The sequence below is a fragment of the Lepidothrix coronata genome, unplaced genomic scaffold (genome assembly GCF_001604755.1).
Source record: "Lepidothrix coronata isolate B3197 unplaced genomic scaffold, Lepidothrix_coronata-1.0 Scaffold142, whole genome shotgun sequence".
NCBI lineage: Eukaryota > Metazoa > Chordata > Aves > Passeriformes > Pipridae > Lepidothrix > Lepidothrix coronata.
In genome coordinates this window covers 2113431-2128981 of record NW_016690322.1, presented here as the reverse complement: position 1 = coordinate 2128981, position 15551 = coordinate 2113431, and the positions used below count along the sequence as shown (strand labels likewise).

Here is a 15551-nt window from a genome sequence, read left to right as displayed (position 1 = left end):
ACTTCCATGTTAAAAGTGGGAAAGCACATACAATGTTAACTGGAAAAACAACCTTAAGCAATCACTCCCTGCTCTCTCAAACTGCAATTGCTGTCAGTGCAGGAGATGCTATAGGATAACCATGGCTAAACACAAGGTTTTGACACAGCATTTCTTCAGGTTTTATATAAACTGGACACCCACTGAAACGGGGCTGACAAAATATTTACGAAACCTAATTCCATTTAAAAACCAGCAAATACCTCAAATACAGTAATGCACCAGGCATTTCAGAAGATCATGAAATAACTAATTCCTACAGACTAGGCAGGTAGGGAGAAATTCCTCATTTAAATTTAATTTAACACCAGATGAAGGCAAAGTTATTTTCCAGTCCATTTCAGGTGTGTTTTGCATGGTCTCATGGTCTCTGATTCACAAACATACACAGAACTGGAACTGCAACAAGCTGGGTGAGGCTGTTGAGGTGTTTTATTTATCAGTGTGGTTCAGCTGCCCAACCCCTAATTAAAGTTCACACAACACGGTAGAATTGCCAGAGTTGCTGCAGTGCTCCTAAAGCCATTTGAAGTTTTTAAAACTCTATTTTCTTTTTCCACAGGGAATCCACAACATGCAGCCAAAACAAACACTAATGGATTGATGTTACTGTTAAATTTATTCTTCCATACTTTTAGGGGTAAGTGCCAAAGAGCATCAGCCTTTAGGCTGTTGTGGCAGCAGTGGCACTGCAGAACTCCACGTAGCATCCACTGGGGCATCTGAGCCTGAGTAAGTATTTTAAAACATATTCATGGTACCTCTCTTTGTAAGCCCACTTCCACCCTTGTTATTCATGGAGGGAGATACCAGTTGTGCAGTGATCTCCATCCTATTTATTGCCTTCCTAGCAATTATGGCTTTTCCTCTGTGCATTTTCTTTTACACCTGGTGCCTCTGGGCTGTCCCAACACTGATCCCTGGATCCAGCCATGCAGCCCTGGACCATGTTCCTCTCTAGAACAGGGTGACAGTTTCACTGACAGGAAGGACAGAAACTATGCCAGGATGGTGGTAATACCTGAAATAAAAGAACTGCAGACAACCACTGCTGCATCTCCTCTGTACATCAGCCTTACACATTTCAAATATTTTACAGCCTTTAATTCTTATAGGATTATTTGATATTAATGGTAAGAGCAGCCAAAGTGTTAACCCTTAATTAGAAACTTCTGTACTTTCCTCATATAAAGAATGTCTTACAAATCAACACTGATTTTAATGACATATTCTATGTCTTTTCAACTCTGAGTGTTTGGCACTAAATGATAAAACCCTTCATCTTTACACCTTTCCTGATCAGTACTGGTTTGCTCACTCTGTGACACAAAAACTACTTAAAAATGAAGCTGAGTGTGCAGCTTACTGTTCTTTCCAAAAATGACTTTGCAAAAGGCTGCCAGAGGATGGTAATATCCTGGCAAGGTAGTGGAGGACAACACAGGCCTTCCCACAGGCTGCCTGGGCTTCATCCACAGGGCAGATACACCTCAGGAATTGATTACATCTCTGCTTGCAGCCTAATCCCATAATCAGCACAAATACCCTCATTTAGGACTAGGAACAACACTACAAGCCTCTCAACAACCCTATGAACCAACACAGTGCTTTTAAAACACAATTAGAATGCTCCTTAAGTGTTATGTATTGCACTTAAACATTATTTATGATCACTATTCTATGAATGTACAATTGTGCTCAAGTTATAATTCCTTGAAGAGGAAAAATCTTTTTAAGTCTCTTTTTTGTAGCTCCTTGCTGTACAGAGTTATTTTGGATAATTTAGAAGGAATATATGCTGGAAGTTTAACATTTTTTAACTTGAAATCTGTTCACAACACTGACTCCCAGAACCACGCTCTGGCAAAGTTAGATCCATGGCTACAAAAGCTGGAATATGAGCTTCCTATATACCTGCAATGAAAAACATATTCACGACTTTGAACTTTTGCTTTTCTCCTTCCACATCACTGTAAGGGATCAGTAAATACTGCACACAACCTTCAAGGGAATGAGCAGGTGTGTGGGGATTTTAATGCTGAGGTTACACAAACCTACACAGCTTAAGGTGGGGCCTTGAGCACATGTGAAAGTGCTGACCAGGAGACCCAGGGGATAAAGCAGGACACAGCTGGCACTTGTCTGGCCCATAATCACCACCTCTTGTTTAAATGTCAGTACTTGCAAAGCCATCCAGGGGATGTAACTACATAGAACAGATCAGGTCTAAATAAATTCTCAAGACTAAAGGCAAATTCTTTTAAAATTAACCTAATTTAGGGTTATCTTAAATGAGCTAAGCATTAAATGAGTTTAAATTTCTTTCTCCTCACAATATTTCCTGTCTTAAACTGCAGCCCACTGAGCAAGAATGACTTGAAAATTAACTCACTAGGAGCAACTAACAGCTTACATTGAAATTACTCATTTATAGCTCTGCTCATACCTGTTCCACTCAGCATTGAACAGAAACAATGTATCGAAAACAAAATACTCTGAAATGTTAGTTTGTCTCCATCTCTAATAAACTAATTAAGTTGAACATTAAAAAAAAGTACCCTAGATTGATTCTTTTGCAGAGTCATTATCTGCAGCCTGGAACAATCGATGAGTAGAAGTTTGGTTAATGACAACAACTATATTTCTAAATATATGCTAACAGGACATCTCTATGCAATACCGTTGAGAAAATAACCCTGCAAGCTTTTTTATACATGCTTACTTTGAATGAACTTGAATAGTCTCAATAGAATCAGAACTACTCATGTTATAAATTATGTGGATGCCTAATTATTTGCAAAACGGGGACTCCTAAAAAAGGTGTCACTGAATTCTCTGATCACTCAGAGCTCTACACTTGTCAGTGTGTAAGAAATCGGTTAAGCTGTTGAGCTGGAAGTTCCTGCAATGATACTGTGATATTAAAATGAGAACAGTCACCTGGAATAGGCATAAGTTTTAGCTGGCATGCCAGGCAGTGACACACTACACCCAGTCCAGCCTCATGAGAAACTTCCATTCAACCCACACCTTTCCTAATGTTTCCTTACAGCTGTCACAGACCTGCTCAAAATACTTGGGTTTATCCTATTCCTTTCCTCTTGCTGCCACATCTGCACTTAGGGTAGACTCCATCTTTCTATTTGAAAGGCTGGATTACTAACTGTGATTTGTCCAAAAAGAAGTCAGGGGGTAAAAAAAAATATTTTCACAGGAAAGAAATGAGGAAATGGATGTTTGCAGGACATAAACCTTCCATTTAAGATATTTCATGGATAAAAACCTAGCAAAGGTTTTACCTGCCATCCAGAACTTCATTTCTGGAAAAAATATGGATTAATGGGTAAAGAAGGGATTTACAAAACTGTCCGTCTAAAAACCCTTCAAACACTCTCTGGTGTTCGGGGACAAGGTGGCCAAGTTTCCTCACCAGAGTTCCCTGCCCCTGCTGCAAAGCTCAGGGATGTGAGCCAGATGAAGCAGGGGAGGCTGAGCACCCATTTTGATTGTTTCTGTGTATTTCCTTAAAACCCCAAATAAACCCTGAAGCTGAGACAAGTGTAATAATTCTAATTCTACTGGATGAAATCTTGACAGCCACATTCAGCCCAGTGCTCTGTAAAAGGGTTTGTCCTGAGCTAATGCGACAGTTTGCATTCAGGAGTAGGGCAGGATGGGGACTACTCGAGAAAAAGGAAGGGAAAAAGCCATGCAAAATACCTCCCTTCTGAGCAAAGATCCCACAACATCCTGCACTTCTTCCCATAGGAATTGAAATACTGCAGGGATTACTGTGAGATGTAGCCCACAACAGCAGAAGTCTGAATACAGAAAGCAAAACCCCAGGAAATAAAGCTAATTAAAAGGATTTCTTGTAGATACATCCGGTGGGAGCAAGTGCTAAAACCCAGTCAATTAAAACCTGCAATACTTCCTCTTTTGCAAGGGGGTCCAGCCTCATGTGTGGGAAAGCCATGGGAAATGGTAGTACAAGCCTGGGAAAACCTCACCTATTTGAACAGCAAAAAGTGGTTGGTAAGTAAAATGGTTCTGGAGGACTATTAGTCTAAGTATTATATTGCTTTTTTGAGTAAATTCAAAAGCTTCTGAAGTAGTCTTCAGTTGCACTTGGAAATTTTCCAGCCTATTTTCACATACAAGTGTGCCTTTTTTTTTTTTTAAAAAACTGATTTTATTGACACAGCTATGCTGGCAAACACTCCCACAGGAGTGCATTCCACCAGCACAGGTTGGTACAGCTGTGTCTGCTTTTAAGTTCCAGTTTAATACCAAAATAAGTGAGGGAGAAAAAACTTCCAATCTGCAGAAGGCCCACATTCTTAGCTGCTGCATTCAAAAATATTTAAAGCACAACTCACTATCTGTGGCTCTCCCAAACCCACAGGGAATGTCACGCACCAGAAGAACAGGAACAGATGTGCCTTTCTGGGTCTGCTCTGAGCTCCTGGCACCTGGCAGTGAGTTGGACAAACACAAGCTGGAGGAGCTCTCCTGAAAGCTGCCTAATAAAGCAAAATTAAAACAGCCATGAAATTCTCATGCATGTAACACTGATTAACTGCAGGTCTAAATAAGACTCCTAAGTCCACGTTTTCTAAAATACCTTAAGCCATTATCAAACCACACTTATGCAGCCCTACTTTGTACATCGCCTAAGAACAGTACAGTCAGAAGACAGATTAAAAATTAGCCAGTGAACTTTCCGTATAAAAATAATAAAACTTTTAGACAAAAGCCAAAGGATAAATATCTAAGATATCTTTAGTCTTCAATTAGCTCATCAAAACAGAACATATCCTTTAGAACATATGTTACAGATATGCTACACTGTGTATCTTACAGAAATGCTACAAATGGGAACACACTGTCTCCATCATTTGAACATCTTTCAGATGAACATTGCCAAATGCTGGACCTTCAACTAAGAAGTTTATTTTACAACAGTAATCGAAGACAGAAAAAACAAATTAGAAAGTGCTTAGCAACTTCCCTCTGAAATAAACCCAGGCATCAATTCCTTCTCTAAAGCCTTTGGTGACATTTGGACAAGGGCTCTCACCACATACCAATGTGTAACAGCAATGGGTTGTCCTAACTTGGAGCTTCAGTGGTTAATAAAAATATTGATAATATCTGCTATTAATAAGCTCAAACAGTTGTAATTAAAAACAATTATACTAATGTTGATCTCCAGAAGATAAGGATAGAAAGTCTGTTAGTGGAAACAAAGTAATGGTCTAATTAAAGGAAAATGAAGCACAGATTTTTCTGTAATCCCAATTTACTCTTTAAAGTCATCAGTTAAATATTATACATAATAATACACAAACCTGCCTTTCAGCCAGTGTATGTGCATTGACTCCTTTTGATCTAGGGCAGCAGTTCTCAAACTTCAGGTCAGTTCCTCTTTTTGCAGGAATACTTTACAGTCCCCCTGAATACCTCCTTACACAATCACATATAATGCATTAATTTGCATAAAATACAAAATACATTATTTGCAGACAAGTACACATATTTAATTCAAATATACACAACAACTACCAGCACACGTACCCTTCTTTCCCTACACAAGAGTTTAGGGATCCAGGTCTGTACACAAGGGGAGTGGAGCTGCAAAAGGGAGGGCACAGAAGGTACAAAATACATCCATGAACATCCGTGCACAGGTGATGAAGCAAAGGCCAAGAAGGTGCTGCTGCCTCAGAGCTCAGGCAGCTCCCAAGAGCATCAGAAACTGGGGAAACACGTGTTTGTTCCACAGAAAACGTGAGAAGGAAAATGGTGGGAGACACTAAAATCCCACTGCCTAAATCTGCAGCATCCAAGACAAAATCTCCTGCCAGAGGGACAAAGCAGGGCCCCTGGAGATTTCTCCTAGAGCTGCCAAGTGCTGGTATTCCTTCTGCTGACCCACAGCTCTGGGCTCCCTCATGCCAGCAGCAGCTGCTCCTACAGCGAGCTCTGAAGGGGCCTCATGGAGCAATGCCCTGTGCTCCTTCCTCAGAGTCCTTCAAGCCCAGCTCACACCGGCCAGGGGACAAACAAAGGTGCTTGGGAGCTTCCAGTGGGCCAATGGGAATGCACTACAGGGAAAGACATGTCAGAAGAGGTATCAGTTAAAAGAACATCTGAGCTATGCTGTCCCTTCTCTATCTCCAGCCTCTCCAGTAACTTGTCTCAACACTGTTTCTGGCTGCAGCGTTCAGCCCCTCACACCTGGGCATTTGGGAACCTGAACCCTGAGGGCTCACACACCTCCTCAGGGCCCACTCTGATCTCCATTTGAGAACTGCTGGTCTAGCTTAACTAGCAGCATGTGAAACTACAAACCTAACACTTAATGCCCCCTTAGTGCATAGCAGCATTCAAAGAGTAAAGTAACATGTGCTTCAGTTACCTCTGGCAGGAGTGTCAGTAGCCTGATCATGAGGATTTTGATGAGACATCCATAAGGTTTATAGTATTTTACAGACTTCAAGAAAATACTATAGTGGCAGAGATGAGGGTAAGCCAGCTGCCAACCTACCCCTTACAAACAATTAGCTCAAGACTAAAAGAAACTCAGAGAGCACAACTAAATGCATAGCATTTTACTGGTACTAGTCCTTCCACAGGGCCTGTGGACACTTCTGTCAGTTCAGTCCAAACACTGCTGTATGTGGGGAAAAAAATCTTTCAGATTACAGCAACACAATCTAAAAGGTGTTTAGATTGGGGTGGGGGCTGGGGTGTTAACCTTAAACTCATAAGATGAAGTACATGATGGGGAATATTTAACCTATCACAGCATATTTCACTCCATGTTTTTACATGAAAAACTTCAACTCAAAATATTACTCAGGCTTTACCATGAACCTATTAGTTGTTGGAAACATCAGAGGACTACTTGGTATAATCAAAGGAACGTTTTTAAGTCTTTATGTGGGGAAAACCCCATCAATTTAACAAAACATCACAGTAACACTCATGCCACAGTGAAGATGTTGGCATATTACTGTCAGTTCTGTCACTGAGAAACTGTTGTTTAAACCTTCATGTTCACCTCCTAGGATTCCTTCAAGGAATTGATACGTGCACAGATTTTCAATGCAGGTCCAAGCTTAATATTCATTGCACTCATTAGGTGATCCTCCTTCAACAAAAGGAGAGCTTGTCCATCAATTTCTTGTGCTCTAAATTCATCTGCAATATCTTGACAACCTAAAAGGCGACAAAAAATAGATTTATTTGGTTAGAAATATGAATTCTTAGACGCAATGATTCTGTCCACACTAGAGCTTTTCAGCTACACCTTTTCCAGCACTCATCCCTTTAGCCTGCAGAACCTGAAGTATATGCAAGAGTTCAATATTATGATGGGGACTTCTGAGATAATCTGAAAGTATTTTCTAATACAGCCTCTAATTACACTGTAACTCACTGGGACATTCAATTAAGAATTGTAATTTCATTATGAGGAACAACCTCCCACAATTGGAAGAGACTGGGAAAACAGCACTGATATAGTAATCAAGAGCATAATTCAAGTAGGTTCTTTCCAGAAATAAAAAGATGCTACTATTTACTGTTATGAAAGATACTATATTCTACTGCTATGTGCAACTCAAGGAGAACATCCACATAGCTACCATTTCCAAAAGGTGTTAAGTTCATTTGTGTTACACCACTGGGTTGAGGAAACAAAGTTTTGATTTATGGGCTTTAGCACAACCATCTCATGAAGATATCTGTCATCTATACAGGGCAGTAACTCACTTCACAAGTACAAGTTTAAACTAGCTGGATCTTTTTTCCATGTTAAACTCTGAACATGAAATAACGTGGTCTCAGGTTACTGAGGTTTGCAACATGAGACAAAAGACTCTTCCATGGATTGGACTGCCCCAAGTAATTGAGGGCCCTTTTCCACTGAAGAACACTGTGGACACAAAGGTTTCTCCAAAGATGTTCTGGACATCTGTTAAGCAGAAACAGTCAATTATGTGTCTGAGTCCATGGCAGCTCTGTTAGATGGACGATGTGAAGAGAGCATCCATTGTCAGCTGTTTATTTGAAGCTTCTTTCCCCTTAGCCATGTTTTTCATGGTTTTAAAGACATTTGTGTTCTCAGTCCAGTGGTCTCTCCATCTGTCTCAGAGCCTTTCAGACACACTTTAATCTGTGCTCCACCTTCCATTTCTGCTTTCAATTATTCCTCAGTTAAGCCTATTTTTTGGCATTTCTACATTTTCCCATTTTAAATGTATACTATTACAGAGATATGAAATTACTCTGAAGAACTCCTCTTCTACCTAGATGAGAGCAATTAATGTCATGTCCTCTTGTGTGTTCAGATTTAAACTCTGTCAAGAACAGACAGTCTAATTTCCTGGTGGATTTACAAATATGTACAAGATAAATGGAAAGGAAACATGGAAGGAAGTATTGACATCCAAACTTGAATTAATTTGGACTATTACTGTGTAAAGGTCATAACACTCAAGGTTGGGAAAGGTTGGCTTTAAACAAAGAACAAAGCACGACTTTTCTTCTTAATGATTTGTTAAACAGACCTCATGCAACAATTAACTACAACATCATCATAAAGGTTTTCCTGTTGAAGTGCTCACAACAGATAAAACACCTGTAAGTCAAATACTGAGTATTCCTGTGAAAGGTACCATGGCATGTCTGACTTAATGACATTGTGATTGTCAGACCACAGCATTTATAAAGCATCTGAGAGATCAAGAGAAATTCCTGCATTTCAGAACAAAACTGGTCCTATTCAAACAGATAACTGGATGTTGTTGCAGGCTTTTTCCTTTAAGCAGGACACAAAGAATTTCCATGCAACTTCTGAACTACTTTTTATCAAAGTCAGTTTGGAAAAGCAGAGGATGGAAGCTGAATGTATTTCAGTTCCCTAATCCAAGCACATCTGGGTACTCTTAAGCACTTTTGCAACTGTTTGTTGTGCAATAACTTGGCCAAATAAAAAAAGGATGGGAAGCGAGTGAAGGGCCATTTATCTTGCAACTGAAGAAAGAAAGGAGAAAATTGTCCTTAAACTGTGGCTGTCTCTTCTCCCAGAAGAAAGAAGTAACAGCAGAAGTGTCCTACAATCTTCATTTCTCCAAAAGGCTCCATAGGAGGTCAGTTAGATCTTCAGCTACAGACTACACAGAAAGCTGTAACCCAGAACAGATGTCCCTGATGTTTGTGGAAAGGTGACAAATCACCATCTCCTACAACATGGCAGATGGTCTGCAGGGACTGCACCAAGGAGATACATAATATAAACCAGCACAATGAAAATCAATTCTATTATTTTTCATATTATTCAACTCTGACAGCATATGAAAAACTATTTTTTTCAAGAGAGTAAATTGAGAATATATTGAACAGAATAAACTCCAAAACTGTCAATAAACGTGAATGTAGCTGTAGATGTAACAACAATAATTCTGGCCAGTTGTGAATATAATACTGTTTAAAGAACTTTTTAAAAAAGTATTAGAGAAACTAGGCCTTCATATAGATGAGAATGAGTAAATACAATAAATTTTCATTAAGTATAGAGAAGTGTAAAGTTAATTTAAAATCAAAGATTATCTTGTTTATATAATACAAAGCCACCCTAATTCCAGCTGCTGGTGAAATATTCTAAAAGTAATGTTTCAAAACAGAAACTGCATTTTAAGAATAACATTTTTTGTTTCATAGTTGCAAGTGAATTGTGCTTATGTGCCACTTCAATTACTCTAGGACAGGAGCTGCCCTTTATTCAGAGCCTAGGATCAGTTACTGGATTACCTGGAGCCTCAAATCCATAAAAACAGTAACTCAAAACAAGACTGATATAACTATATTCCACCACACAGCTCAACTACAGAAACACGAATGATCATGTCAAACCTAAGGAGCTTTGACTGTTTTTACAGACAACACTGCAGGTTCCCAGAAGCAGATAATGTAACTCAACTGCAATAAACTATTAGAAGAAAAGTACCTCAAGGATGACTTTTGCTGATTTAAGACAACTCCTTACTCCATTCTTTGCCTGACCTGTAAAAGATTATCTGTGATAACCCATGTGTATGACTTAGCAATGAAGATATATTCCTTATAGGTTATAAGCATAATGGGATACACAGAAAAATTGTTTAGAATCCCAGAAAAAGTAGAAAATTAGGAACAAAGTTAACCTGTGTTTTAATGGGTAAGGAATAAAAATTCTGGTATGACTGCTACTGTGGAGACCTGCTGTTACCTGGAGGGATTACAGCATCTTATCAGACAGAATGGCATCCTTGGGAAAAGGTGGGGAGTGAAGCTTTAAAGCTCATGATAGTTAGGAAATGATAAATAAATGTCAAATAACCCGAAGATGACATAAAGGTAACTATAAATATCTAGCTAAAAGAAAAGGTTTGTAAATAAGGAGAAAACAGACTGTTTTTTCTGAGAACAAACTGTGCCTACCAGTAAGCAGAATCTCTAGGCAGGAGTTCTCTCAGCAAAGCTAAGCAAAATAAACTTTAACCTTATAGAAGCAACTTGTTTATTCTTTTTTAAGGACTTGTATCAGGATAGGTCTTTCAAACTTGTATCAAGTTGTATCAGTTGTATCAAGGGAAATAACACTGCTCTTCCTTTTTCTACTGAATAACCAGCAAGTGAGGAGGGAAGAGAGAACTGTAACAAGGAGCAAGTGTGTCTGACCTCTCTACTGACCTCTTGAGAGAAGTCAGACTGAAGGAAGGAACAGCTCTAAACTCCATCAGCTGGGATGCAACAGCAGAAGTGGGACTAGTTCTATCAACATGGGATTTGTGCTGAAGGAACAAGCAAGAGGAAAGAAATCACATTCCAGTCTCTATGAGCAACTATGGAGTACGGCAGTGTTGTAACCACATCACCTCCTCATCACAGGGATGCTATAACGCAAGGAACTTCACTGTTAAAGAACAAGAGAGCAAGCTACTGCACATAACATACCAGGCAAAGAATGGATAAAGGCCCAAACTTCATCCACAGTCCACACTGAGGGGTCAGTTTGCACCACTGGCAACAGGTCGATGCTCTCTGGCATTTTCCGGATCCTCAGCTCCCTCAGCTCCCGTTCCCTCTCCCTCTCACTCTGCCTCCGCAGCCGCGTGGTCATGGCCGTTGGAACAGCGTCTTCGTGAGGAGCCAGCTCCTCTTCTGCAGATGGATAAGTAATTGGAAGCTGGAAAACGCAGTACAAATACACTACAGTATTAGGCTTTATTTGCAATTCCCAAAGCAATGCCATAGTTTTAAGCAAATATTCCACAGACCTGTCTAAGAAAATGCTCTCGTGACGCCCCCTCAGGGCCGCTCGGCCGACGCCCGCGTCGCCCAAGACTTTGGCTATCTGACTTCCGATTCCAACGACTGGTCTTGTCTGATGTAAACAGCCCAAATTTCTTAGTGCAACTAAGGCTGTGCCTAAAGAAGTAAGATATATTCAATAATGCACTAATGGTTTTTTGGACTGAATTCAATCAAGTAACCATAAAATCACAGTGTTGTAGAAATGCTGCTTAATTAAAACAACAGCTGTCACAGCAATAAAAGAGAAAGGTATCGCAAAGGCCACTTACTCAAGCCCCTCATCTTGATGCAGGATCAAGTACACCTAGATCATCCCTGGAAGATGTCTGTCCTTCCCATTTTTAAAATGTTTCCATGATAGAAATACCTTTGCATTTTATCACATAATATGGTTTTGCTTCTCCGAAATATCCACTAAAAACCTAAAATCACACTGTATATTTTGGTTCCATTTTCTCTACCTGGCTGATACCCAGTCAAAAGAGGATGGAGGCAAAAATCCCACGTTAAGGGGCCAAACCCCTTCTTAAATTTATTTCACTGGTGGTGTCCCAACAAGTACTAAATGAAAAATATAAACTCCCACTACTTAAAATGGGAATGTAGCAGACACACAGAGAAAGGTCATCTCCAGGCACACGAATGCAAAAAAAAAGAGCTAAGCAGTGACTAGAAATGGGAAATTATTCCCCATTTCTAAAACATCTGGGATTAAATGTCAACTTTCCAGCTGTAATGATGGAAGACTTTATATTCAGATGTTGACTGGGAATTCCTCCTCTCTTAACCAAGAGAGGTTAATCCATTAACCACTTAACGATAAGCAATAACTAGACAGAGTTACCTTTTGGCACAGGATGTGGAGCAGAATCTTTTTGACCGTAGAAACTTATTGGGATACCCCATTTTTCCACAAAATTCACACTTCAGAAGTTCATTTTCAATTTCATCCAGTCCCTCTAAAGAAAGGAGTGAGGCACAAAGAAGTCAGTTTCAATGGCACGAATTATGTTCACATTTCTCACCTCAAGCAGGGAGGTAAAAGATTTTCAAATATCTAACACATTTAATTAAATCCTTTGATTAAGAGATGATTATGCAAAGATGAGCAAGCTGTAGATTTCATTCTCTGTGGAAAAGATCTTGAGCAAACTGAACCTTCAATTAAGTTATGCAATGAATTTAATCAGTTTTTTGCTGTATTTCAAGCCATCCATGAGCAAGTATGTCCTCGAACTTAGCAAACAGTTAAACAGAGTTACAGTCTTCATAAATTACTTTATAAAGAGTTCATTAAGAGAACCAGGTCTTCCACAGTCTAAATTCAAGCTCTCCTGTAATGACATAATGCAGTAACCTCTTAAATACTTTCTTTGAATAAGCAGCTGCTACAACCAAAGGGACACATGAAAGCAAGGAAAACATTGAATCTTGAATCTATGGAATACTGATATGTCTGTCTCGTATTGGCCTCATAAGCCACCAGCGTGCCTGTAACAAACGTGGATAGAGCCTTCCTAAATCTTCATTTGTGAAGCCTGGCCATGACAGAATAACTTTGCTTTTCTGGGGCAGGCCACAGTTTGATTTCCATTTCACAGCACACACACAGGGCTACCTATATCTGGGTTTGAACAGTAACAGTGGTGTTACACATCCAAAATAGTTGACTGCTGAGTTCTAAAAAGTCCATGATTTTGATTGTGTTGGATACTGCATGGGGAACTCAATTTAGCTCATGAGGTGTGCTGGAGACCACTGTATTCTAAGCAGGACAAGTGCATAATGTCTTGACATTTGTGTTGGTGTGTAGTGAGCAAAAAACATTTGAAAATAGTTTATATTAAAGACAGTGTAAAGACTGGAGGAAGATTCCAGAAGTACAGACAGTATGGGATTCTGTACTACACACAAAACTGAAGGGGAAAAAGTGGGTATTTAAACAAAAACCACAAACCTTCTGCAATCATATCCTCGATCTCTGTGTCCGATGAGTTGTCTGCATGTTTCGTGTTCTGCAAGTCTGACTCCACACACACAACACTCATGATCTGACCCTCCACCAGCAACCTTTTTTCTGCAGGCTGTTCCACCAGCAAAGATGAACGACTGACCTATTGCAATAAAAGCAAAGCAACAAGGAATAACTAAAAATGGTATTTGTGACTTAGCAGTTGTACCCGAGCAGATGACCAGTTTCTACTCCCTATCCATGAATCATTATGTGGTGCCAAAGCTCTAAATACCCTTTCTCTAACAAATAAAAAACTCAGCTCTGCACACTTTGCAATTACATTTAACAAAGGAAGAAACACATTATATCTACACAGATGAAGGAATGGTGAAATGAGATACACATTGAATTAGTTAATAAGGCAGGTTTTAAATTGCCCATTTGTGGATTTAAAATTTTCAACAGTAATTCTTAACCAGGCACAGCACTAATCACACCTAGCCCCCTAAGGAGTTTGCCAGTGCTTTAAATAACAATTTTTAACATTTTGGAATTTCAACACAGACTCAGCCCTGAGGTTTAAATTAAGGTATCACTAAAATTGAGGGATCTTGGAGACAGACAAACGTAAAAACGTTACTGCAAATGGCAGCCTAAAATCACTCTCTGTGTTTATCTCCAGATATAACCTACTACTCAACTCATCAATCAGTAGACAAAAGATCAAAACCGACATCTGAAAAATAATTCAGGATCTAAATACCTACTAGCCACAAATATCATCCTTACAAACAGTTTGTTTCGAAGATTAGTAGTAAAAAATTCTTAGCAACTTCTACACTTACAGGGAATGGCTCCAACCCCTCCTGAATCACAAAGCCTTCGATGACATGGGTCAGGATCTGGGGTTTAACAATAGCCTGTGGAGGTTTATTTTCTAGGCTAGGAATGCTGTTGGGCATTGAGGTGCTGTTGCTCCTTGTCGTTGCTGCTGGAAGCAAAAGAGGTGGTGGTGGAATAGAGGCATGTGAAGGATCAGATGGAGATTTAATTACTGAGGCACTGACTGATGATGTCACCGAAGGCAGTCCCCCGTGTTCTGAAAAAGATAACAAGTATGTTATGTTTTTATCACTGAAGTCCAACCACTGGCTCAGAATTCTAGAAATAAGAGGTGATAGACCCATTTCTGCACCACCTAACAGGCTCTTCCCTACAATTTATAGATTTTACCCCTAAAACAAGATTGTTTCTCTAGACAGACTATATATTCCACAAACACACACTCCTCACGCAAACATTTTCCTTTACTCAATATCTACTGACCATAAGCATAGTTGGCCATTAATTACTTACACAAATCACAAATCCATATGTCAAAAGCTACCTTAGTTGGACATTAGTCCTCACCTGACAAAGGATCATCTGAATTAAGGGCCTCTCCATTCCCCAAGGTTATGGCTGGTGGAGACAAGGTGGGTGGTGTAGGTGTCCTTGCCATGTGCACACAATCCGAGTCCTCGGGCATCTCTTCTTCACACACATTCTCCACTTGGTAAATCTGCATCCAACAAACTATTGCTTTAGAGAGATTTCCATTCTATCCTAATACCTTAAAAGAGTTGCATAAATACAGTTTTTAAAATAAATTACCAGTTCAAATATGCTAATCTCCTAATAAAATACTAGTTTCCAAACTGCACACCAAACAGTGAACTTTGAGGACATCGCAATGTCTATGAGAGCAAAATTAAAGTATTTTGTTACAAACAGCAAAATATAAAGAGACCAGAGAACTTGGCTTTTTTGCTACCTTATCTGTACAGTTGACTGTATTTTTATTTACACACATATTTGACACTATTTAAACACATCTACAAAACACAAGTTTAATGACAAGACTGCAAATTGTTGTCTAACTTATTCAGCAGCATAATCAAACTCAGTTCAGAAGAGTACACCAAGACTATCAAGCATTAGCGTTTAAGAGGTTCTAAAGTAGTTTCCTCAAAACTATTAAATTTACATGAATTACTGAGTCAGTTGAGCAGATTAAAATGTAAAACACCGCCTTGTCAAAAGCAAACCTAGTTTATACTCTTTTGCCTGATTTCTACATGAAATATCACAGTTGAGATTATTAACTCTTAATATTTAATTTAATGGCCAGTCTTCGCGAGCGAAGATTTGGGAA

General features: G+C 39.3%; 1 protein-coding gene across 4 annotated transcripts in view; it reads right to left on the bottom strand.

The window, feature by feature from the left end:
• Window positions 1-5554: 5554 nt before the first annotated feature.
• PHC3 (polyhomeotic homolog 3) overlaps window positions 5555-15551 on the bottom strand; it is a 22256-nt gene continuing 12259 nt past the window's right edge. For all 4 annotated transcript variants that reach the window (XM_017827756.1, XM_017827757.1, XM_017827758.1 and 1 more), the window contains 7 exons: window positions 14768-14918; window positions 14203-14456; window positions 13361-13517; window positions 12248-12362; window positions 11367-11517; window positions 11044-11275; window positions 5555-7263 (listed from right to left, as the gene is read on the bottom strand). In XM_017827756.1, coding sequence (XP_017683245.1) covers window positions 7109-7263; window positions 11044-11275; window positions 11367-11517; window positions 12248-12362; window positions 13361-13517; window positions 14203-14456; window positions 14768-14918 — 1215 coding nt within the window. In that variant the 3' untranslated portion in view covers window positions 5555-7108. The remainder of the gene's footprint in view (window positions 7264-11043; window positions 11276-11366; window positions 11518-12247; window positions 12363-13360; window positions 13518-14202; window positions 14457-14767; window positions 14919-15551) is intronic.